The sequence below is a fragment of the Trichosurus vulpecula genome, chromosome 2 (genome assembly GCF_011100635.1).
Source record: "Trichosurus vulpecula isolate mTriVul1 chromosome 2, mTriVul1.pri, whole genome shotgun sequence".
Taxonomy (NCBI): Eukaryota; Metazoa; Chordata; class Mammalia; order Diprotodontia; family Phalangeridae; genus Trichosurus; species Trichosurus vulpecula.
The window spans coordinates 211,031,358-211,055,947 of NC_050574.1; the positions used below are offsets into that span (position 1 = coordinate 211,031,358).

At 38.2% G+C, this 24,590-nt stretch overlaps 1 protein-coding gene across 2 annotated transcripts in view; it reads right to left on the reverse strand.

Moving 5' to 3' along the window:
- The window catches only part of LOC118835778 (CD302 antigen), a 204,233-nt gene that overhangs the window by 81,153 nt on the left and 98,490 nt on the right, over nucleotides 1–24,590 (reverse strand). For both annotated transcript variants that reach the window (XM_036743034.1, XM_036743028.1), the window contains exons 26-33: nucleotides 20,058–20,223; nucleotides 17,885–18,052; nucleotides 14,178–14,294; nucleotides 11,631–11,825; nucleotides 8,805–9,031; nucleotides 7,306–7,474; nucleotides 2,814–2,957; nucleotides 651–773 (exon numbers count right to left, since the gene is read on the reverse strand). In XM_036743034.1, coding sequence (XP_036598929.1) covers nucleotides 651–773; nucleotides 2,814–2,957; nucleotides 7,306–7,474; nucleotides 8,805–9,031; nucleotides 11,631–11,825; nucleotides 14,178–14,294; nucleotides 17,885–18,052; nucleotides 20,058–20,223 — 1,309 coding nt within the window. The remainder of the gene's footprint in view (nucleotides 1–650; nucleotides 774–2,813; nucleotides 2,958–7,305; nucleotides 7,475–8,804; nucleotides 9,032–11,630; nucleotides 11,826–14,177; nucleotides 14,295–17,884; nucleotides 18,053–20,057; nucleotides 20,224–24,590) is intronic.

A 24,590-nucleotide genomic window follows, 5' to 3' on the forward strand; every position in this document is an offset into this window, starting at 1 on the left:
AGATAGGGTGCTGAACTTGAAGTCAGGAAGTTCTGAGTTCAAAGCCAGCCTTGGATACTTTTTTTTAGCTGTGTAATACTGGGCAAGCCATTAACCAGCTGCTGTCTCAGTTATCATATTTGTAAAATGGGGAGGATAGCATTATGTTACAGGATGCTGTGAAGATCAGCTTAGATAATACATTATAAAGATAGTACATTATAAAGCATTATTATTACTTATTTACCATTTCAAATTGTATGTCACATAGGCATCTGAAATTTCACAATCTAAAATAAAACTCATTCTTAAACCCTCCCCCTACTCTGCTTTCTATGTCTTGCATATCCCCAAACATGTAAATCTTGTCATTTCCATTCAGATGTAAACTCCTTCAAGGCAGAGACTTTCATCTTTGTCTCTCTACTGCTTTTCACACAGTAGGTGCTTAATAAATGTTTGATGATTGATTTGCACCTGGGCTAAATATTCACAGAACCTTTAACCAATGCTAAAATGGCCGGAACCTGAGGCTTTCCCCCAACAATGAAGAATTTTTTGTAAAGCCCACCATTTTATAGTCTCCAGAAAAGGCTGAAATTGAGACAAGTTTCTATGAGACCAGTCAGAGATTTGTCTGCACAATGAACACATAGAAAAGTAACTCTTACCATTAGACTGCTGAGATAATCCAAGCCAAACTCTCATTGTGACATAATTATGTTCTCTTATCATTCGGCTCACAAACATATTCTCGTCTTCATTTTTTATGGTAACAATGGTTGCTGCACTATCTGAAGTAGTAAAATTAGTGTGTTAAAGGCATATCTACTTTAGGAGTTTTCAATACACATGAATGGCTAATCTGTAATACATTAAAGAAAGCTATTATGGAAAAATGTTGATACAGAAAGATACATTTTGAACCATGTAAAAAAAATCAATCTTCACCTAAAAATCCTAAACCTTTATATTGAAACTAATCTTTAAAAGGCCATGTGTAACCAGTAGCTTTTGGAACTATGCAATAAATACCTCCATTTCCTTAAAAAGACAACTTGTATGAAAGAATGCCCCCCCGCCTCCTAAATTTCCTGATTGATAATTTTGTACCCTAGAAGATTTTAACTTCTTAGAAATATTTCTATGGTGACACTTTTTGGTCCTGAAGATTCAGTCTTCTGGACTTTCTATACCACAACAGAGATAATGACTAGGGAAACAAGAAGGTGGAAAAATAGCCATTTTAACTTGACTAAAACATCACCTTTTGCTCATATCAGTTTTCAATTTGTTTCTATTAGGATAGAAATTACATGTGTCTGATACACTATGGGCCCTGGGAGCCTTCCAAAAGACCTTCTATTCATGACAGAATTTAAATAAGTACATTTGGTCATGGAAATGGGCTTTCACTTGGCCATCGAAGGTCCCTAAAATAACACCTGATTAGTAAGTGGAAGAACAGGCTAGGTAGTTCTGATCCCTCATGTCTTTTCATCATCAGTTCATAAACATGATGTCTTGTTTCCCAAGAATTACTGAATCTTGGAATAGAAACATTTAACTAGGAAGTCAAAGTACAGACCTTTAAAAGGATCACATGATTCTATGACAATTTCTCATCAGTTTCCAAGCCAAGGTTCTAAAGGGACTGCTAGAACGTGAGCTCAGAATTACAGTGTAAGCTCCCTGAGAGTGGTCAATGACTGTGCCACTTTTGTCTTTGTATGCTCAGCACTTAGTCTAGTGTCCTGTATATTGTATAGGTGCTTAGGTATTGATTGATTGATTGGCCCAGATTTGTAGTTAGGCTGCTGTCCTCTACAGGAAGCCATATCCACTCTCCAAAAGGGGTCATGGAATAACAAGGACCTGGAGCAGGTGACTGTGCAGGTGATATAGACACCTAAGAGTTAGTGTGCTGTCAGGACAACTTCTGGTAAGATAATAAACAGAGAAGGAAGGCACAGTATGTAAGTATTAAATACATTTCATGCTAAATAATTAAACACTACCATGTTGTCTCAAATTGTACTTCATAACAACAATGATGAAAGTGAGTATATAGTGCTCTAAGGATTGCAAAGTGCTCTATGAATATCTCAATTTATCATAACTCTGGTGGATTATGTGGTACTATTATCTTCATTTTACAGAGGAGGAAACTGAGGAAAAGTGTAAATGACTTGCACAGGGTCGCACGGCTAGTAAACGTCTGAGGGAGGTATGGACTTAGGCCTTTCTGACTCTGAGCCCAGAACACTAACCACTACCCCACCTAGCTGCTTATAATGACAAGGCTGTTGTTACACGGATAAGAGCTCCAAAGAGATTCTGAATTCTTTACATCCTTTGGTGGTAGGGGTTTTCTTAATTTATCTTAAGTTTTATATGTGGAATAGCATATCATAGAGACAATTCTGTTACTCAACACCCACCATGCATTAGAACATCTTTTCAATAAACAGAAATTGGAAGACTCCTCACAGACATGAGCAGGATAATAGATGAAATTTCCATTTGTGTGGTTAAATTGTTAATGCAAGGATACTGACCAGATGGACACGATGCTAGATGGGCAATGTAGACAGCATTTTCCCAATCTGAGTAAATGATCTCCATGAATTGTGTATCCAAGGAGACCCAACTAAATGACCCACATAACTTGTTACTGCCAGCACTAAAAAATAATTTTTTTTCCCAACATTGCTATTTTCATTGAAACTGTATTGATACCTAGGATGGTATGAATCATTTTGAATTTCTTTCCTTTGATTCTCTTATCCTCACCCTGAGCTAGTCTAAGTTAAGTGTTAAGAAGTGTACCATACCAAGTTCTGGACATAGCTGTTCTGCCTCAGAAAAACTGTGCAATGCCTTGTCAAATGTATAACAGGAATCTCCAAATGGAATCCATGGGGTCCCTTTGGGTGATGGACACTGTGATGAAGACTTTTGGAGAGGCTGCTGTTTAGCTGCAAAAAAAGATTGATAACATGATTATTTATAGGCATATAGGAGAAACTGTATCTTCTAAATAAAATTAAGCTCCCTAGTTTTTAGCACAGGGCAGCCCTGACATCAGGTGGCAACATATCTTGTGAAGGGCAAGGGCCCCTCCCTTCTCAGCGTTCATCTTTTTGAATGTCTTTCTGGGATATGATTTTTAAACTATTGAAATTAGAAGACAACCACACAGGATCATAGATTAAGAGCCAGAAGAGACCTCAGAGGACATCTAGTCCAGCTTCCTCATTTAAGAGATGGGGAAACTGAGGCCCAGGAAAGTTAAATGATTTGTACAAGGTCATAAAGGTAGTAAGAGACAGAGGCAGGATTGGAACCTAGGTCCTCTGAACCCAGAGCAGGTGTGCTTACCATTATACCTCCCTTACCATGATGCCTCCCTCCCCCTCCAAAAAAAAGAAAGCAAACTCAACAATTATGTAAAATTGTAAAGCTTGCCAAGCATTTTCCTTACAACGACCCTGTGAGGGAAAATGTACAACTAGCATAATCATCCTCACTTTACAAGTAAGGAAACTGAGTCTCAGAGAGATTAGGATCAAAGATTTAGAGCTTGAAGAGAACTCAGAGGCCTTCTAAATAATTTGTCTAGATGTTATCTTTCCATGTAGGAATGTGAACAAAACAGTTCAACTTTAGTAAGTCCCTTGCAATTTCTTTTTCTTGTTCTTTTTCTTGATTACCTTTTCATGCTTCTCTTGATTCTTGTGTTTGAAAGTCAAATTTTCTATTCAGTTCTGGTCTCTTCACTGAGAAAGCTTGAAAGTTCTCTATTTTATTAAAAATCCATATTTTGCCTTGGAGCATGATACTCAGTTTTGCTGGGTAGGTGATTCTAGGTTTTAATCCTAGCTTCATTGACCTCCGGAATATCGTACTCCAAGCCCTTCGATCTCTTAATGTAGAAGCTGCCAGATCTTGGGTTATTCTGATTGTGTTTCCACAATACTCAAATTGTTTCTTTCTGGCTGCTTGCAGTATTTTCTTCTTGATCTGGGAGCTCTGGAATTTGGCGACAATATTCCTAGGAGATTTCTTTTTGGGATCTATTTGAGGAGGCGATCAATGGATTCTTTCAATTTCTATTTTTCCCTGTGGCTCTAGAATATCAGGGAAGTTCTCCTTCAGGCTGGGCTCTGCTCCACTCCGTTCCCAGCTCCCAGCTCTGTGTGGGCTAGACCTCACCCAGAGACCATCCAGGCTGTCCTGGGCCGGAGCCCTGCTTCCCTCTGCTGTTTTGTGGGTTCTGCAGTTCTAGAATTGGTTCCGAGCCATTTTTTATAGGTTTTTGGAGGGACTCGGCAGGGAGGTCATGCTAGTCCCTGCTTTCCAGCTGCCATCTTGGCTCCTAAATAATTTGTCTAAAGTATCATAGGTAGGGACTTGCAAGCTGTCCTCAAATGAAATGCTTTGCTTTGGGAGTTAGGAAGTGCCCCCACCCAAGTGGTCTTTGAATGAAGGCCGGATGATTACTTGTTGGGAATGCTGTAGACAGTACCCTTAGTTAGGCATGGGCTGAAATGGAGTCCAACGCTTTCTCTCTTGGCCTTGTCTCCCAGTTGTAGGTGTTTTGTAATCACTCTGAAGTGATTTTCATGTTGGAAAAAATAAGCAAAGGTAGGGAATAACTTAGATAATTACTGATATTCTCTCCCCTTCCTCGGATTTCGTGACATTCTACAAGTTGCCTTCCTTATTAACTCCCATCTCCTCCACTAGTTCTTTAATCACCGAATGGAGGTTGCCTCAGGCGAACTGAGACCTGGGAAAGACCTTAGTTTTAAAAGGCAAGATCTCCCACTGCATCCTGGGTCATCTCCAGTCATCCTGATCTTTTTCTTGTCACTGGACCTACCTTGGCTCAGGAGGATAGAGTGAGGCTGGTGACTTTGCATAGCCCTGCCTCACTTAAGTCCAATTCACTTGCAAGTCATGACATCACCTTCCTGATGTCATGGTCTTTGAGAAAAAAGGACAAACAACAATCATCAGCTTGTAACTTGAAAGCTTCTCTCATGCTCAGTTCTTATTCCTCTGTATTTTTTCCCCCTCTGTGAGCTTAATTTCATTAAAGCGCTTAGTTACTCTTGTGCCTTTCACCATCGGCTTTATTTTGAGGATTCTTTTCATCTCTAGTCCTGAGCTTTTTATATCTCTGGTTTCCTAAAGGACATCTCTACATGGCTATTCTTTTGGTTATGTGAAATTGGCTAGATCCCAAACTATTTCCACACATAATGCCATTCCATCTTAATTTCCAAGTCACTCTGAATGGCACCACTATTTGCTCCCTGATGAGCATGACATCTTGGAAACATTTACTCACCTCTCACTTTCAACTATAAGTAACAAAAGTAATTTCTGTGCTATGGAAAGGGAAGTTTAGATGTTTTTTGTTTTATTTTTTAGGACAAAAGGTTATATTTAAATAGAAAACTCTGCTAGAGTGTTGGGTCTGGAATTAAGAAGAACTGAGTTCAAATTCAGCTTCAGACACTTAATAGCTGTGTAACCCTGGGCAAGTCATTTAACCTCTCTTTGTTTTGGTTTCCCCATCAGTAAAACAGGGATAATAATAATAGCGCCTATCTCCCAGGGTTGTTGTGTAGATCAGATAATTGTAAAGCACTTAATACAATGACTGGCACATAGTAAGAACTGTATTTTGTTGTAGTTCAGTTGTTTCAGTTATGTCTGACTGTGACCCCATTTGGGGTTTTCTTGACAAAGACACTGGAGTGGTTTGCCATTTCCTTTTCCAGCTCATTTTACACATGAGGAAATTGAGGCAAATAGGGTTAAGTGACTTGCCTAGGGTCATACAACTAGTGTCTGAGGCCAGATTTGAACTTAGGAAGATGGGTGTTCTTGGCTCCTGGACCAGCGCTCTAATCACTGCACCACCTAGCTGCCCCAAGCACTATTTAAACATCAATCATTATCTCTCTGAACATTTACAGGTTGGGATCTTTACTTTAAACCTAGAAATGAGAGGCAGTGAATCATTCTGGGCTATATTAAATAGCAGTAAAGTAAACACAGCCATTTGCTTATATGCTGGCAGCTAACAATAATTGGCAAATGGCAATCTGAAAAGCTGTTTTAAAGAACTTCCCACTGTACGTTTTTCATATCGGATCAAAGGATTTAGAGTGAGAAAGTTATCTTAAGTATTATTGAGTCCAAATTCCTCATTTTAAAGATGAAGGAACCAACGTCATAGACACGGTAAGTAGCAGAGCTGGGATGTGAACTCAAATCCCCTGACCCCAAAATGCATCTTGTTCTCTCTTGAGGGCAGGGACTATTCTTTATTGTCGTTTGTATTTGCACCCCAGTGCTTAGCATAGTGCTTTGCACATAGTAGATGCTTGATAAATATTTATGGACTATGTGACTTAAATGTAATAGTTTTGGTCTTGGGTTAAGGATGTACACTTATTAACATCTGGATACTATTTATCCTATCAGAACTATCATAAAATTCCAGGAGAAAGCTTCTAGGACAAAGTTTCTTTAACTTTTTGTGTGTGTCATGGACCCCTCCCTAGAGGAGCATAATAAAGGAAATCAATTATATCAAAATAAAGATGTACTTTTTTCTTCTCCTCCAAGTCCTTGGGCTCCAGGTTAAAAAGCCTTGTTTTAGAAGGAGCCCTCTACAATTACTGTCTTACTTGTTCCTGTGTCCAAAGGTGAGAATTTTACATACATTTTTTATTTCAACTACAGTACCTATAATTATCTAAACATTTTCATGGATAAATAATAATTTAAACCTGTGTGAGGGGGCCATGTGGTATGTTCCTTATGATATCTGACCCCACAGTTCTTGTTATCAAAATCTCAGTAGATACTATGGATTTCTGTTGAGACAGATGGCATAATATGGTCCAGAGGTATAATCAAATTGTATAAAATTGTGACCTTGGGCATTCATTTGACATAACCTCTCTGTGCCTCAGCTTCTTTACCTATAGAATGAGATAATCTCCAAGTCCCCCTTCCAGCCCTAAAGCTTATGAGCCTCTGAGACTTTTGCTATTGCTGACATAAACGTAGTTGAGTTCCCTCACAAGAAATACAAGAGAGAACTGCCCTGACTTGCACATTCAGAAGGGAGGGAGGGACAGGGAGATAGTAGAAGTTACATCTCACTTTAGTGGGTGGTGGCTCTTGTTGTTGAGTGGTCCAACCTGTCTGATGCAGGCCTATGCTGTCCAGAGAAGGCACAGCCAAGATAGTGCTATGTAATACATGCATGCAACAAACATAACATTCCAAAGCAAGACTTACGTTTTTTAGGCTTACGACAAATAGCACCATCCATAACAGAGTTGCATTTTTCATGCCTCCAAACTCCTTTAGGATCCAAGACAACACAATTTCCTGTAGAATTTTGTTCCTTCCATGGAACGTAGTCAAATGTGCTTCCATCAGACCACTCAAAAGCTGAGTCACTTCCCTGTTTTAATGAGTAATAATGAAGTTCTGAATCTAGATCCAAGTTTAGGTAAAAAAAAAAAACCCACTACATGCACTTAAAAAAACAGAATGATACATTAGTTTTATATTTCTTAATACTCTAAGGGAATATTTATTTGGTTTATTGATCTAGGACTTTTAATTTCAGGATTTCATACAAAACTTAGAACACTTTCTTATAAAGTTGAAATTGGGATATTCAACTTGAGGTTTTATTCTGTCTTTAGATGACTGATTTTTTTTAGAAGTTCTATAAATTGTGACAAATGCTGGGAGCCATTTGCCTGTGGTAATCTTAAAGAACTTTTTTCTACTTAAAACACATCTTTAAAATAGTAGATAAGCTATTTAGAGCTAAAAGGGACCTTAGAGATAACTTTGTCTAACTCCTTCATTTTACAGATAAGGAATTGAGACCCAGAGAGCCTGAGTCATTTGTCCAAAGTCCCATGGGTAGAAAGTGCTGTTGGACAAGTGACCTCATCTCTCTGTGCCCCATGTCTTCATCTATAAAATGAAGGGGTTGGCCTAAATGGATGTTAAAGTCCCTTTTAGGTATATGATCCTCTGCTCCCATTTTAAGTATATTGGTAAAAATTTCTTTAAATGTCATAAGCAATTGTCTCCCAGCATCCGTTATAACTCTAAAACTATAATCTCAAAGTCTACTGCTAACATTTATTGTTATTCTACATTTGGCTTGTGTCAGAATCAGAGGCCACATTTTTTCACATGATTCATTGCCTTTGTATGTTGGTATCAGCTACAATTTAGATAGGAAAGGTAGAAATGAGTTTATTTAATGGTGTCAAAGAAGGAGGACTAGGTACACAGGAAGAAAGTATCTGAGCCAAGAGGGCTTGTGAGGGGGGCCTTGTGGTATGTTCCTTATTATGTCTAACCCCATAGTTCTTACCTGTTATCAAAAACTCAGTATAGATACCATGGATTTCTGGTGAGACAGATGGCATGCTGTGGTCCGGAGCTATAATAATTCCTAGGACACTTGGGTGCTTTGGACTGGAGTGGGTAGCAGGGAAAGAAATGGTTTTAAAAAGAAAATGCTCAATAGTGCTGATATCTAGACTCAATTTAACATACTACACTGAATTATCATGCCAGGTTTGGAAATTCTATCTCAAAGACATCAAATTTAGAGTAATTTTTGGAATAAATTATTTACGGGCAGGGTCTATTTGTGATCCATAAATAATTTATGAGCTGAATGCTTCCATCTACTAAATGAAGATAATGCTGATTGAATATGTGTGGGAAGCTTTATACACATAATTCTGTAATATGCTACTTACATCGTGACTTGACAGTCCAGTCCATAATGGAAATCCATCGCGTTTTGCAAGATCCTCCAAAAAGAGCTGGCTGTTTTTGTCGTGCACACTTGTTAAAGAGCCCCCATTTGGGGAACATTCTTTCAAGGCTTCATACCATGTGAATTTTTTTTGAACAACATTATATATAGAATCTTCATATGGAATTAATTGCGGCAGGGTACGATTGTATTCTTCCTTGTAGTCAACTATGTTTAAATAAGGTATTAGTGCTTGAATTTAAACAATTTAAACTATACTTCAGACAACTAGTATTTATTAAGTGCCTACTGTGCGCGAGGCCCTGTGCTAAGCACTAGACAGCACCTGTCTAGCACTAGAGAGTGCTACAAAGCAGGACTTAATTTATTGATTTGTTGATTGGCTAGACTTAAGAAAGTGATTGAGAAAATGTTAATAATGAAGATTAAACTCAAGTGTGTTGTGCATACATCCCTCATCCCTCTCCCCGCCCCCAGCCAGCTGTAAACATTTACCAGCACACCCCTGGATATCTATGTGTTTTTTCCAAATGCGAAGACACATGATAGGCCTGAGTAATGACATTTTAGATGACAGCATTCGCCTCAGGTCTCATAGTCCCAGAACATCAGAGATGGAAGAAATTTTATAGACCATTTAGTCTGGCTCCCTTCTACAGATGAAGCAACTGAGACCCTGAGGGGTTAAGTGATTTGTCTAAAGTTAAATGGCCAGTAGGTGGCAGAGTCAGGATTTCCATAAAGGGGCTTCTAGATGGGCCCCAAGTCAAGTTAAATCAAATTCAGCAATCATGGATTCACTTATAAGCAATGTGATGCAAAGACAAAATGAAATGTAGTCCCTGGTCCCTGATGCTGACCATTTCTTCTTTCAGAAAAAAGAAGTCTAGGATGGATGGGGCCTTAAGAGGATATCTATTAATATTATTATAATATTAATAATAATTAATATTATAATATTAAGATATTAAGAGGATTTCCTCTTAAAATGTCCAGATCTGAACCATCCCTCTGAAGTGTCACACTGATGTACAACTGATGTCTAAGACTGGTGAATATACAGTAGAGAGACCTAGTGAGATGGTCCATAGAAGGAGACTTCATCCCCTCCACCATCACTGCTCCAGCACTCTAGTAGGATATTAACTGAGGGAAGGAGGCTCCTAATATCTTTTAGCAGATTGTGAAAACTGACTCCATATTTCCATTAAGAGCTGTTGCTGGTCTAATATAATATTCATTAGTTCTTTCTTTCGGCAAGGCAATTGGGATTAAGCGACTTGGCCAGGGTCACACAGCTGGTAAGCATCACGTGTCTGAGGACAGATTTGAACTCAGGTCCTCCTGAGACTCCAGGGCCAGTGCCAAAGCTGCCTCAGTAGTTCTAAAGGAAATTTCTAAAGTATTTCTAAAGGAAAGCCTAAACAGTGTTTTATTTTCATTATCACTAAGCTCTTAGAGCTAACTGAAACAATTCCTACTTAAATTTATGCCCCACAATCCCAATAAATGATGCGTCAGTTACTATACGTAAGCTGTTCTGCTAGGTTGTCATTAACAATTGCTCACATAGACACTTTAAAGTTTACCGAGACCCTTTCTTTCAGCAATCTCGTAAGATAATTAGAGCAAGTATTCCCATGTTACAGATGAGAATTGGAGAGGTTGTATAGGGGTGGGGAACCTGTAGCCTCAAGGCCACATGTGGCCCTCTAGGTCCTCAAGTGTGGCCCTTTAACTGAATCCAAACTTCACAGAACAAATCCCCTTAATAAAAGGATTTGTTTTATAAAACTTGGGCGCAGTCAAAAGGTCGCACCCGAGGACCTGGAAGGCCACATGTGGCATCGAGGCCACAGGCTCCCCACCCCTGGTTAGTAAGTGTTGGAGCTGCGACTTGAGCCCAGGTCTTCTGACTTCAAATCCAGTACAATTATAAAGAAGCAGTAAATGGATTGCCAGACTTGAATACAGACCTGGACCTGAATTCTACCTTACACGTATACTAGCTGTGTGATCATGGGCAAGTCCTTTAACTTCTAGGTGCCTTGATTTTTAAATCTGTAAAATGGGGGTGAAAATACTACCTAGAATTGTGAAGATGTTTTGTAATCCTCTGATTGCTATTTATAGGGCAAAGATAATTCTTTAGCTTACATTTTATTCTTATTTCCTTTTTATTTTTCCTTTGGTAGTGGTTGCAAGAGGAACTGGACCTATGATTTCACTGATATAGAAAAGTCCTGGTGACAAACTCCCTTTACCAGAGCAGATCAGCAACAACTCTGCAGCTTACAGTGTTGAGAATTGTCTAGGGGCACTGATGAGTTAAATGAATTAATTACCCAGAGTCCCATAGTTAACATTTGTCAGAGGCCAGGCGTGAACACTGACTCTAAGACTGGTTTTCTATACCGTATACCCTGTTGACTCTCCTTAAATTCAAATCTGTCCAGCTTTTTAAAAAATCCAACCTTGAGCAAAATACTAAGATAAAAAGTGTAGGCGGGTACTTGCTTTTTACATTTTTTAGACTTCACACTTGAACTACTTTTAAAGCTCTCCACATTTTTCTAGTCAATATACTGCAAATGGATTCGATTTCTAAGGTCCTAATCAATCACAGAACTGCATCCTTAGTATTTTTCTAGGCAGTTTTTTGGATCACTTCCCATTATGCTAAAAAACTGTCACCTGCGAATTTAAATTCTCCCTTTCTAATTATAATGAGAACAAAGTCATCTAACTAATATTCAGCCCTGTTTCATTTTTTCTCTTAATTATCACAATTAGATTCATTACTTACCCATTTCAATTTTACAAGCAAGAATGCTGCGTTGGTGAAAATAAAGAGCTTCTTTGACACTATTATAAAGGTAGATATCCCAGAAGCCATCAGTGTTCAAGCCAGCATAAAATTGCTTGTTTTTTATAGTTGGTCTTCCTGTTTTCCAGTTTACAAAGGACAAGGCAGTCTTGTCACACCACTTTAAAGAATCATCTAAAGAGAAGAAATGTGTTTAGAAACAAAAATGTTAAGCCTTATACACACATTGGGGGCTGCCCATAGGTCTAATTTGACAACTTCCTTCTCATACCCCTTCTTTATTAGTCTTTGCTACTTTCAGAGCAATGAGGTCATTCTCTCTCACAGATTTTGTAATACTCTTGCCTCACCACAAGGGTACTATATGGCATGCTTTAAATTGGCCACTTTTAAAAAATAATTAAAATTTAATTGTGTGTCAATACCTTAGGGTACTATGAAATCAAGTCTGGGAATCAGTAGTCTTGATCTGAACTATCAGCATTTGGATATATTTCAATAATCTTTAGCTTGGTAAACTGAAGCAGACCACAGCAAACACAGGTAGATGAAATTTTGCATATTTCTTCAGAAATTACTACATTTACTTACATGATTTCCTTTCTATTTTCATTGACTTTTGACTGCTAAACTGTGATGATGAGAAAGTGTTCTAGGTTACTGACCAAGAGCCATCTTGGCTATTGGTTACAGCAACTATTGGAAGTATTTGAAGGCTTGATAAGGGAAAGTGAAGAGGCATGAATAGGGGTTGAACATTCTTTCATTTGCTTTTATGAAGAAAGGTTTGATTAACCATAGCTCATACCTCTTCAACTAATCTTACACATCATCAGGGGTTCAGGGTTACTGCTCACAATTAGACTGAAATTAGACAGATTTTAAAGACCGTACCTTCTCCTCAAAAGTGATGGTACAGGGGAATAAAATGTATAAGCAAATATGGTGTGTGGTAGATTCATAAATTTCAATGTGGCATTTAGTGCTATAGTCCAGTCTTACAAGTAGTTTTCAAAGAAGGTGCCAACCTCATCAAAATTCTAATTGGCATAACAAATGGTGCCAGGTTCATCCATGTTCCAATTTTCTTACCAGTTTTTGGCCTAGCTATTCCCATTTCCCTACTGGTTCTCATCTCACTTGGCAAAGAACCTAAGCATCTGTCTATAGTAATTATGCTAAGGAGAAGCAGTACATATGTTTACATTTTATGGCCTGCTGCTTTATTTTTATGGTTCTCTTAACCAACAGAGAATAAGGCATATGCTTCAATGTCAAGGTCAAGGGTAACTCACTTCTCCAAAATTCTTTGCTTTTTCCCACTTAGTAAACAGATGCACATATTCCATAGTTCCTATGCAAAGAGAACACTTGCTCATCTAGAATGAGTTCCACCAAATGATAGGCATTTCTCAGTGGCCACATTGTGGCTCTAACAGGGGTGGGGAACCTGTGGCCTTGATTCATAAGGCCCTCTAGGTCCTCAAGTGTGGCTCTTTGACTGAATCCAAACTTCACAGAACTATAACTGAATTTGGGGTATTCATTCAGAGGAAAGTAATTGCTTGCTATTCCAGCATTTTCTTAAGACAGATTTAAGTATTAGAAGAAATTTCTGAATGTGTTATACATTATTAAAATGGGTTTTTAGACCAATAGCTTTAAAAAAATCTCCATAACAGTTTATATATGGGGTGGGGGATGGGGGGTATCTTAACATCAGGTTTATGAAATTAAAAAAAATATTTTGATAATTATTTCAATATAATGGGTTTCCTTTGTAATCCTATTACTTTACGCATTTAAAAACATTATTTTTGAGAAAGGGTCCATAGACTTTGCCAGCTTGCTAAAGGAGTCTACAACACTACAACACAGAAAAGGTTAGGAACCCTTGCCTTGCATAATGTCTATGGAAAAAAATGGCTCAAAATTTTAAACAAATTGTGTGTGTATATCCATTTATATATGTATGTGATCATATATGCACAGACACAATATATTTATCATATATAATAAACATATACCTTGTCATATGTGTGTGCATGCATTCATACACACACATCTATATATACATATCTGTCTAGTCATCTCTCTCTCTATAGTATATATGTATATATAAGTATGTATATATGTATATAATACATATGTATTTATATATGATATATATTTTAGGAAGCTTATATTCTTTTATCATCTGCATATGATTCTCAAACCTCTATTTCTCAGACCTCTTTTCTGCTACCCAATTCCAGACCTTCCATGATCTATCTAATTAAAGGAAAAATCATTTTCCATTGTTTGACTCAGTTTTTTCAAGGGTAGAGTGTGAATAAAGGGTGAGAGTGGGGCCAAAGATCTCACAATTTACAAAAGTCAAAGACATCCCCCCCCTTACTTCTTTGCCCTAAATCCTAAATATTGAGCTATATATTCCATTGGTCACCCATACTTTTGTAGACTGACAAATAGTAATTATGTAGAACAAGACCAAGAAGGGGAAAAAAGCCTTTAGACATAACTTACCATCATAAGTTATACCCAATAATACCCATGAAGCCATATAATTGAAGTACAGAAGCTGTTCACGAACAAAGTCATTCTCTCTCTCATCTCGAATACTCAGAGCATGTGCCTTTGGATCTATTAAATCAAAAGTCTTCAATTAACCGTGTGTCAAAACTGTTAACATTTAATACTTAGATTTACTTTGATGAATGAGCTCATCAAAGCCCAATTACAGTGAAAGATTATTCTAACACATCAATATAAACATCTCCCTACACTCCTAAACAAGAATGGGAAGCAGGTCAAGAAGTTAAATTTGGTCTACATCAAGCAGAGAATCCTATAGTTGTATAGGACAGAAAGGAAAACGTTTATTTTCTTCACTTTCTAATACCTTTTCAGACTGTACCAACCCATCTCTATGGAGGACAATCAAACTATTCATATTAATAGTATGCTTTACAAGTCCATTTCACAGAATGACTTTATACTAATTAATCCCATTTAGTGGGGTGTGAGAAACTTACCTTAATAAATTAAACTGAATAGTGAACAGTGTTCTATATACGGACAGTTCTTGCTTTATGTAAATTAACATTACGCAAATTTGACTTTATGTAAAGAATTCTGAGAGAAATCAGTATCAGGGAGTAATTGTGAATGTCAAGGCATATTATTTACATACTACATTTGCCCAGGAAATTGCAGCTTTGGATGTAGATAAGGACTTCACATTGAGAGATTTCTGGAAGTCTTAAAATATTTACCATGCAATCTGGAATATTGCTAAGACCATGGGAAGATATAACAGACACATGTATGAAGAGCGCTTGGAAAAAAGTGTGCTTGCAGTTTGTCTGAAGAAGTAAAAGATTGTAAAGTTAGCACAAGAATTGGAGCTCTAAGTAGATGAGAATGATGTAGAGGGATCCATTGAGTCTCATGGAGAACTTGTCAAATGAGGATCTGATTAAGCAGCTAGCTGCAAAGATTGCAGAGAACCCAAGGTCAAATCAAAAGGGTTCACAATGAAATAGCTGACAAGCATTTCATCATTTGAGTGAATTTTTTTCTAGTATTGAAAAGATGTATCCAAATATGTCAAGATTTTTATAAATTCAAAGTCTGGAACAAGATGACATTGTTTGATATCACCAGATATGCAAGGAAAAAAAAAGAGAGAGCCACTGTCCAAACATCTCTCAATAGCTTCACAAAATAAAGTTGTGTAGCCAACCACCAGTGACAAGGACTAGGTGCAATGGATGGGGAAGGGGCAACATAGACCTCCGCTATGTACAGTACTGTGCATACTTTATCATTAACTTAACCTTTCATTTCATAATTGTTTACTCTCATGGTACAATATTTAATAACAGCATTTTTATGTAGGCCTTTGTTACATAAAGGTCTGTGAAAGAGTCCACTTACATACAGTGAGAACTGTCAGCGTATTAGACATGGGAGATTTTAAAATATGCTATCTTCCTACAAATTATAGCTAATAAACTTCAGGTATCCCATTCCCCTTTCCTTATCACTTTATGCAACTTTCCTTCAAAGGACACTTTCTGAGGAAATGATCTCTTTCCTGGGTAAGAATACCCAAGTGGGAATAAGGGAGACACTCAGAAAAAGTCTTTATGAGCCACACATTCCTTAAGTTCATTTTTCTGCCTGTAGGGATCTTGGCCAAATCAGGTTGATCCATGGATTCTCTCTCTTACCCAGAGAAAAAACTAATGAAACCTTGATTGATTGGAGAGATTTCACTCTCCTTAACGCACATGCACACACATTTAAAACCATTTATAATGTAGCACCCCCCTTCCCCACCAACTACCTTTACAGTCTTTTAACATCTTCCTTTCCCCTTTCCTTCCCTCCCTACCATGTACTCTTCAATCCAGTGACAGTGGCCTCCTTCCTATTCCTCATGTGAGACACTCCATCTGACTCCAAAGTGATTTTACTGGTTGTCCCCCATGCCTAGAATGCTCCCCCTCCTCAGCTCCACCTCTTAGCTTCTTTCAAGTCCTGGCTAAAATCCCACCTTCTACAGGAAACCTTTCTCTATCTCCTCTTAATTCTAATGCCTACCCTTTGTTGACTATTTCCTATTTATTCTGTATATAGCTTGTTTGCATGTTGTCTTCCCTTTTAGACTGTGAGCTCCTAAGGGGAAGTGACTATCTCTTGCCTTTCTTTGTATCCCCAACACTTAGTATGGTGCCTGGCACACAGTAGGTATTTAAAAAATGCTTCCTGGATTAAAACTTGTGTCTGTGCATGTGCGCACACGCACACACACACACGCAACAACCTGTCAGAGGCCAGGACCAGTGGCATCAACCACCAGACAATACAGGAAACTTACACCAAAGGAGCAGGTAGGAAAGGCACACCCAAACTACTTCTGGTTAAAGGGATCCCTTGCACCCATGTTTCCAGCAGCACCGTCAATGTCAAATAGAAATGTGGCCATTGATCTGTACATAAATATCCCCATGGCCCACATTTTGACTTAGTTTTAAAATGTAATGAAATCCATGCCTTACTCTGTCTTTATTTATTTTGTTAAATATTTCCTAATTATATTTTAATCTAGTTTGGGCTGTACTGGGGAATGTTGCAGGCACACCTCTACTCTAAATGACTCAAGTCTACAGAACCAATACTTGACAAGCAGTCACTTATGCGACAAGACTCCTGCTGACTTGGCTCTTTGGTGCCCTGGCCTCAGAGACAAGGGGGACAATTACAGTTATGCTGCTACTGGAAGCTGTCCTGCTCCCTCATTGGATTTTTTCTGGCACTGACACTTCCTCCCTGTCTCCTTATAGCTTCCATGCTATGACTAGATTGTGAGCAGAGCCTGAGGCCCCTGTCCTGGTCAGCTCTGCGCTTATACAGTAAGGGGTTTGGATATGATTGTATTCATGCTTCTCTTTCTCCCACCTGACTTAAAGAGGGGCTAGTTGTGACAGTCTGGAGGAGCACAGTTTTTTTTTTAATTTTAAAATATAACCTGTGAGCATAATTTTATCCTAATGTTTATCTCATCAAGAGTATTCTTCCTCTAATTTAACCTACCTCTTGGACCACCTGCCCCACTCTAGACTCCTATCTTTACCCAGACCTTTGCTAAACCCTATGATAACACCTAAATGATTTCTCTACCCTGTTTTGTAACTTATATTATAAATATGGGGCACTAGGTGGCACAGTGAGAGCCCTGGGCTGGGAGTCAGGAAGACCTGAGTTCAAATCCAACCTCAGACACTTACTAGCTGTGTGACCCTGGGCAAGTCACTTAACCCAGTTTGCCTCAGTTTCCTCTTCTGTAAAATGATCTAGAGAAAGAAATGCCAAACTACTCTAGGATCTCTGCCCAGAAAACCCCAAATGGGGTCACAAAGAGTCAGATGTGACTGAGATGACTAAACAACAAACTTAGGTTCACCTGTTTGTTTCTAAAACGGATGGGAAAAAGGATAGAGGCTGCTACTGCTTTCATTTTCTCCATACAGAAATCTTCATACTTTTTTTGATGAAATGATGTGGTAAAAAGGAAATACCGAATGAGAAGTTCTGAGAAATGTGAGTATCCCATGAAGCAGAAATATCGATAGTACGTTTCCCCTATCTTCTTCTCTTATCTAATCCTTTTTGTGCATACGAGAGTTGGAAATCATAGAATAATTTCTGAAATACACTGTACTTACTTAGTTTCTGACATTTAAGTTGTGCTTCATCATGTGTTACTGCTAGGAACCTATTTTTGGCAATCATGAAATTGTAGCAACTATTTTGAAATGGTATCCAGGGGGTATTGAGAACAGGAGACGGACATTTCACAGTGTCAACTTTCTTCGCTTCTTTTTCTGTCTCATCTAGAAGACATAATGACAACAGATGATTATAAGCACTCAGATTTCCATAGCACTTTAAAATTTATGAAGCACTTTCCTCACTAGATCTCCATAAGGCGAGCACCACAGGTTTTATTCTTCCAACCATCCTGAAAAAAAAAACAACTTGGAATTTTAATAGAAAAATCACTAAATTAAATATACTCTTTGGCTCAACAATAGCACCACAACGCATATACTACAAGGAAAGTAAAAGACAGAGGGAAAGGTGACATATGCACAAAAATGTTTATTACAGCACTTTTTGCGATAGCAATGAACTGGAGATGAAGTGGGTGCCCATCGAATGGGCTGACAAATTGTGGCATATAATTGGAATAGAATATTATTGTGTTCTAGGGGAACAAAGAAGAATATACAGGTTCCAGAGAACCTTGGGGAGACTTGAATAAACATACAGAATGAAGTATGCGTAATTATGAGAACAATTTACACAGCAATCATAATAACACAAAGGAAAATAACTTTGAAAAACATAATAACTCTGATAAATGCTGTTACTAATTGTGATTTTAGTAGGCAAGGGTGAAGAATGCTCTTCCTGAGTTAAAATCTAGTCTTAAGACACTTACTAGCTGGGTGACCCTGGGCAAGTCACTTAACCTTGTTTGCCTCAGTTTCCTCATCTGGAAAATGAGCTGGAGAAGGAAATGACAAACCACTCTAGTATCTTCACCAAGAAAACCTCAAATGGGGCTGGAAGAATTGGATACGACGGAAACGACAGAAGAACAAAAAAATGCTTTCCTCCCCTTGGCAGAAGGGCAGAGGGAAATGAGGCATACATTATCAGAAGTCATGAATGAGTGTGTTGATTTATTTTGCTTAAGTATAACAAAGGAGACTGAGAAGTCATTAGGAAGTAACAGTAATGTAAACATATGAAACCAACAATAAAATATTTTAAAATAAAATATTTTTGTACTCTTACTTTAGAAAAAGTGAAACTATGAATACTGGATTATCCTACAAATGTTAAATACCATAGAGTTAACCTCCTAGACCTTATTAGGAATTTTCAAAAGGACCTTGATATAATGGCCTAGAACTAAACAGATGGCTCATGATCACTTGGTCCTCTTGAACTAAAATAACAGTGGTTTTCTTTAAAAGGGAAGTTGCCCTGTATATCCGTCCTGGCTTCATTATAAAATGGCTGAATGCTTAGAAAGAAGACAATATTAAATAAATTGGAATGTTTGTTTCTTGTACCATAGAAGGTCTCATAGGAGTCCATTTCAGAAAAATGAGCAGGAAGGACTTTTACCAAGTTCCCAAAACAATTTTGACTAAATTCTCTGAAGGCCTCTCTGTAATTTCTTGAGACACATTTGAATGAGATACTTCAATATCTAAATAGATACATTCTTTAACAAAAATAAATATATGAATGACATTTCCCCTACCTCCAGATATGGGGTATCCAAGAAAATTCAGTTATAATTTTCTTTTAAAGGATATGGTTTTTTTTGAAAAGGAAAAGTAATTAATTGGGATGGATATACTTTAAGAAAAACCAATCTAAACAATTCAAAAACTAAGCCAGAGGTTGCTTATTCAACAAGCATTTATTAAGTAACCACGAGGTATAAGACATATTATTGACCTTATAAAAGGGTTCCTTTAAATATCAGCTATCCAGAGATATGTAAGCATTAGTTTATGCAAAGAGGCAGAGGGAATAAAAAATATTAGGAGTTGATGCCATGTGAAAAATGAAGATAAAAACAGTTAAAAATATCATTAGTGGGAAAATATTCAGTTTACAAAAATATTATTTGCACACAACTTTTCAGAGCATGTATCTATTGCGGAAAGCAACTTACAAGAGTATATTTTCCTACCATTTTACAGTAGTAAATAGCTTCCATGTATGAAATAAGATTTGTCACAGTCCTACTTAAAGCCTGTTACCCCTTAGAGATAATACAATTTAAGAGTAGAAATGTTTCAAATTATAACTTACTTCCTGAAGTATAACAGATAGCACCCGGCTTGATGCTTCTGCAGCCAGAAGCTTTCCAGAAACCATCAGTGTCCAAAACTACACAGTCTTCAAGTTGTGCACTGTTTTCAGACCAGCGGCTAAAGCTGAAATGTTTTCCATCTGACCAGCCATAGTTGAGTTCATCCTATAAAAGCAAAGATACATTTTAAAGAATGGGATCATCTTTCTTTGAACCCAGCAGATAAATCTAAGCAAACATACAAATAAACTACTACTCCAAAGTATATTACACAAAAATAGTTAAGCAAAATAGCACAAAACTGATTGTGACTGGAAATACATGCAACCTTACCTTTTATAGTTTACCTTTTTTATTTTTTTGTAGTTTGTTATCTGTTAAAAGAAGGAAATGGTGTGTGCTTTGACTTTAACTAGTTGGTACCAACATTGTTCTATGCATCTGACCTGCTTTTTTGTCCCCGTTTAATATCATCTCTATTTACATAACTAGTCCACATACTGTCCTGTTGAGTCTGCTTTCTTCACACTGCAGCACCTTATACAAGTTCTCATATTTTTTGGATTTTTTTCATATTTAAGAGAGAGCGTATGTAAATTCCCTCCTCTCCTCCCACCCCCTTAACCCCCCACTGTGAATGGCGGGGGGGGGGGGGGGGGGGCTTAGATAAGGTCATAACAGTGTTTTAACTAATTATAAAACTGTGGCCACAACCAGTTATCCTTTAACAAAGTATAAATAGTTCTCTGAATGAGTCATAAGAGAACAAAGAAATTGGCTACTAAGCAAATAAATTTGGCATGCCCATGGAGGCTTTTTAAATAGACCTGGAAAGCTGGAGGAGGAGTGCTTTGTGGATATGGGGTGGGAAAAAGGATTTCTTTCTCCTCTCCTTCATTGACTATGGTATCTAGTAACAACATGCCCAGAGGGAGACACCCTGTTCAGTTGTTGAGAATGTCGTTCAAGAGAATTCAAGGTACAACTTACAAAGCAGACACACACCTGCTACACTCTCTCTCTCTCTCTCTCTCTCTCTCTCTCTCTCTCTCTCTCTCTCTATGGTAACCATTTCTAGGGTGGGATTGGGAGGAGGAAAGAAAAAAAAGGGAAAAAAGTTACATGATAATTTTATTATATATTTAAAAGACATAGTTGGACATAATTGATTTGCAATTTCATGTACAATCATTTTCCCCCTATTCTACTATGTTGTAGAAATGCTTGTTTTATTTCTTAAATTCAGAATAAAATAAAATTTTAGAAAATATACCTTGATTTCAAAGAGCTTATGTGTAATTTATCACATTCTAATCTGGAATCTCACAAGAATATAAAAATAAGCACTCGAATTACTGATGAAAGGGAAGAATGTGCGTAAGTAGAAAGTGCATGTCTGTGTAAAGATTACAGGGAGGGGAGAAGCAGCACCTGAATGGGGCCTTAATGAAAGATACTTCAGGGAGGGGGGTTGGAGAAAGGCCATTCCAGGAATAGGAAACATGTGCAAAGTTCTAGTGACCGAAGAAGGCACGATGAAAACAGGGGACGGAGAGCGTTCAAGATTTATTGGGTAGAGCATGAGAAAGAAGATGGTACAGGACAAGCCTGTAAAGGTGGGTTGTAAACAAATTGTGGAAGGCTTTACATCCCAGGATTTCAAGGGGTGGTGAGCCACTGAAATTTTTAAAGTAAAGAAGTGGCATGAAAGGAACGGTTTATTGGCAAGACCACTTAGGCAGCGGTGCAGAAGATGGCCTGGAGGGGAGAAAGACTGGTGAGGAGGCAGCTGCAATGATCTGGCAAGAAGACATTTGTTTCATGCTTAAATATCTATAAAGCACTTTATATAGATTACTGTAATCGAACTTTGCAGCTATCCTTTGAGGGACGTTAAGGCAGAGAGGTCAAAGTGTTTTATCTGTAATCATACAGGTAGTATTAGAGGCGGAATTCAAACTTGAGTTCTGCCTGATGCCAAATGCAGCTAGATTACATTTCCTCTTGAGAGTCTGCAGTGGAAACTGAGAGGAGGGGATAGACATGAGGCTATTACAGAGACAGAGCTGACCGGAGTTGTTAAAAGGATACATGGGTAGAGTAAAGGTTAATTAAGGAGGAATATAAGACTACTCTAGGGTTAGAGGCCTTCAATGTTTGGTAAGATGGGGGCTGCCATCAGCAGAAAGAGGGGGGAAGTCAGTTGTGGTTGCTGTTTGGAAGGGAAAAGAAAAATTTAGTCTTTTTGAAGAACTGATGGAACATATTGGAAGAAATATCCCGTAGACAACTGGGAATATGAAGAGAGACCTCCAAGTTGAGATTCTGAATGGAGCTATAGATTTGAGAGTAGCAATTACAACAGCCATCTATGTATAGTGTTTATAAATACATTAGTTCATTTGATCGTCACGATAATCCTGTAAGGTAAGTGCTACAGATAAGTCTCATTTATAGATGAGGAAAACTGAGGCTTCGATTAAATAGCTTTTCAAGGGTTACTGAGCTAGTGTCTTGGGTGGAATTCAAAGGGAGGTCTTCCTGACCCCAAGTCCAGCATACTGGAGGGTCATCTTTACAGAGGAGCTAATGGAAGCCATGGAGATGAATACCAAGAGAACTAATGATAAGATCTTGGAATAAGGGGTGGAAGCAGGATCAGGAGCCTGAGAAGGATACAGAAAAGGAGTGGTTCCTAAATGGTTTCATTGCTAGGGAGGACCAGAGAACATTGTTTATTATTATATGTGAGGTACTAGGAATATAAACCTCTCCTTAACTACTTGCAACCTCCCTATTGCCTTCAAACATGCCCAGGTCTTCTTCACTAGATCCAATCACTCCTTCAAGCTATCATCCTATTTCTCAAGACATTTGTCTTCCAACTTAATTATTCAATTTACACCTTCTCTCCAAAGTTACCAGCAATCTCTTTTACTTGCTAAATCTGGTGGATAATCTTAGTCTTCTTCCTTCTTGACCTTTCTGCTAAATTTAACAATCCTTCCCCTCCAACACACTTCCCCACTGGTGTTTAATACCACTTGCTCTTGATTCTCTTCCTACCTGTTCTGTCTATTTTCTCAGTCTCTTTTGCTGGTTTACCATCCATATCATGCCTCTTAACAATCAATGTCCCAAGAAGGCTCTGTTCTGGCTTTTTCTTTTCTCTCTCTATACTACCTCTTTTGGTGACTTTATCAACTCCCATAGATTTATGTTCCCAGGGGTCTTTATGAAGATGACTCATGGAACCATAGAGTCCTGCAATATTTACTGGATATTTTAAACTGGACAACCTGGAGACATCTCAAACCCTTCTTCCAAACTACCTTATTTCTACCAATGGCACCACCACCCCTCTAGTCTCCCAGGTTCTCAAACTCAGTGCTCTCCTTAACTCCTCACTCTCACTCACCCTACAGATCCATTTAGTTGCTAAATCTTGTCGCAGCTACTTTTGCAACATCTATCACGTCTTTCTCTTTACTCACAAAGTCACCATCTTCATTGAGTTCTTCGTCACCTCTCATCTGGACAATTTCAATACTCTCCTGAGTTGGACTCCTTGCCTCAAATCTCTCCCCACTCTAGTCCATCTTCCATACATCTTTCAACAACTGCCCGTCTTAGAGGAACAGGTCTGGAATTAGGAAGATCTGAATTCAAATTTGGCCTCAGACACTTATTAGCTATGTGACTCTGGGCAAGTCACTTAACTTTTGTCTCAGTTTCCTAGACTGTAGAATGGGGATGAGGACAGCATCTACCTCCCAGGGTTGTTATGAGAATCAAATGAAATAATAATTGTAAAGTGTTTAGCACAGCACCTGGCACATAGTGCTATATAAATATTAGCTATTATTATTATTAAAATGGCTCCATATTGCTCTCCTACTCAATAAACTTCAGCTTTGCTTTCTTTTTTCTTCTTCCTAGGAGAGGAACATGGTGCAGCAGAAAGAACGATGGATTTGGAGTGAGAGGTCCCAGGTTCAGATGATGACTCTGCCACTTACGACCTGTGCATAAGTTCTGTAACCAACCTGGGCCTCAATTTTCTGATCTCTAAAATAAAAGGGTTGGAGCAGACAATTTCTAAGGTCCTTTTTAAGCTCTAAATCTGTGATCCTATGATCAGTTCTCTTTATCTTCTCTGTGGTTGGATGTAGAGAACTTCCCTAGTTCTTAGTTTCTATCCCATTATAGCAAGTAGAAAGAGCCATGCTGGGTGGTTACTATAGATTTCCCTCCCTACTATGTGAACTGAAGGAATATAGCTCTACTCATGAGACAATTAAATTTCTCCTTCCTCACCTTCAACACTGCCCTCACCCCCACTTTTTTGGCTTCAAGTCCCAGCTAAAATCTCATCTTCTACAAGAAGCTTATCTCGATGCCCCTCGATGCCAGTGACTTCCCTCTACTTATCATCCCCAATTCATCCTGTATATAGTTTGTTTGTACAGAGTTGTTTGCATGCTGTCTCCCCCCATCAGACTGTGAGCCCCTTGAGAGGAAAGCCCTTCTTT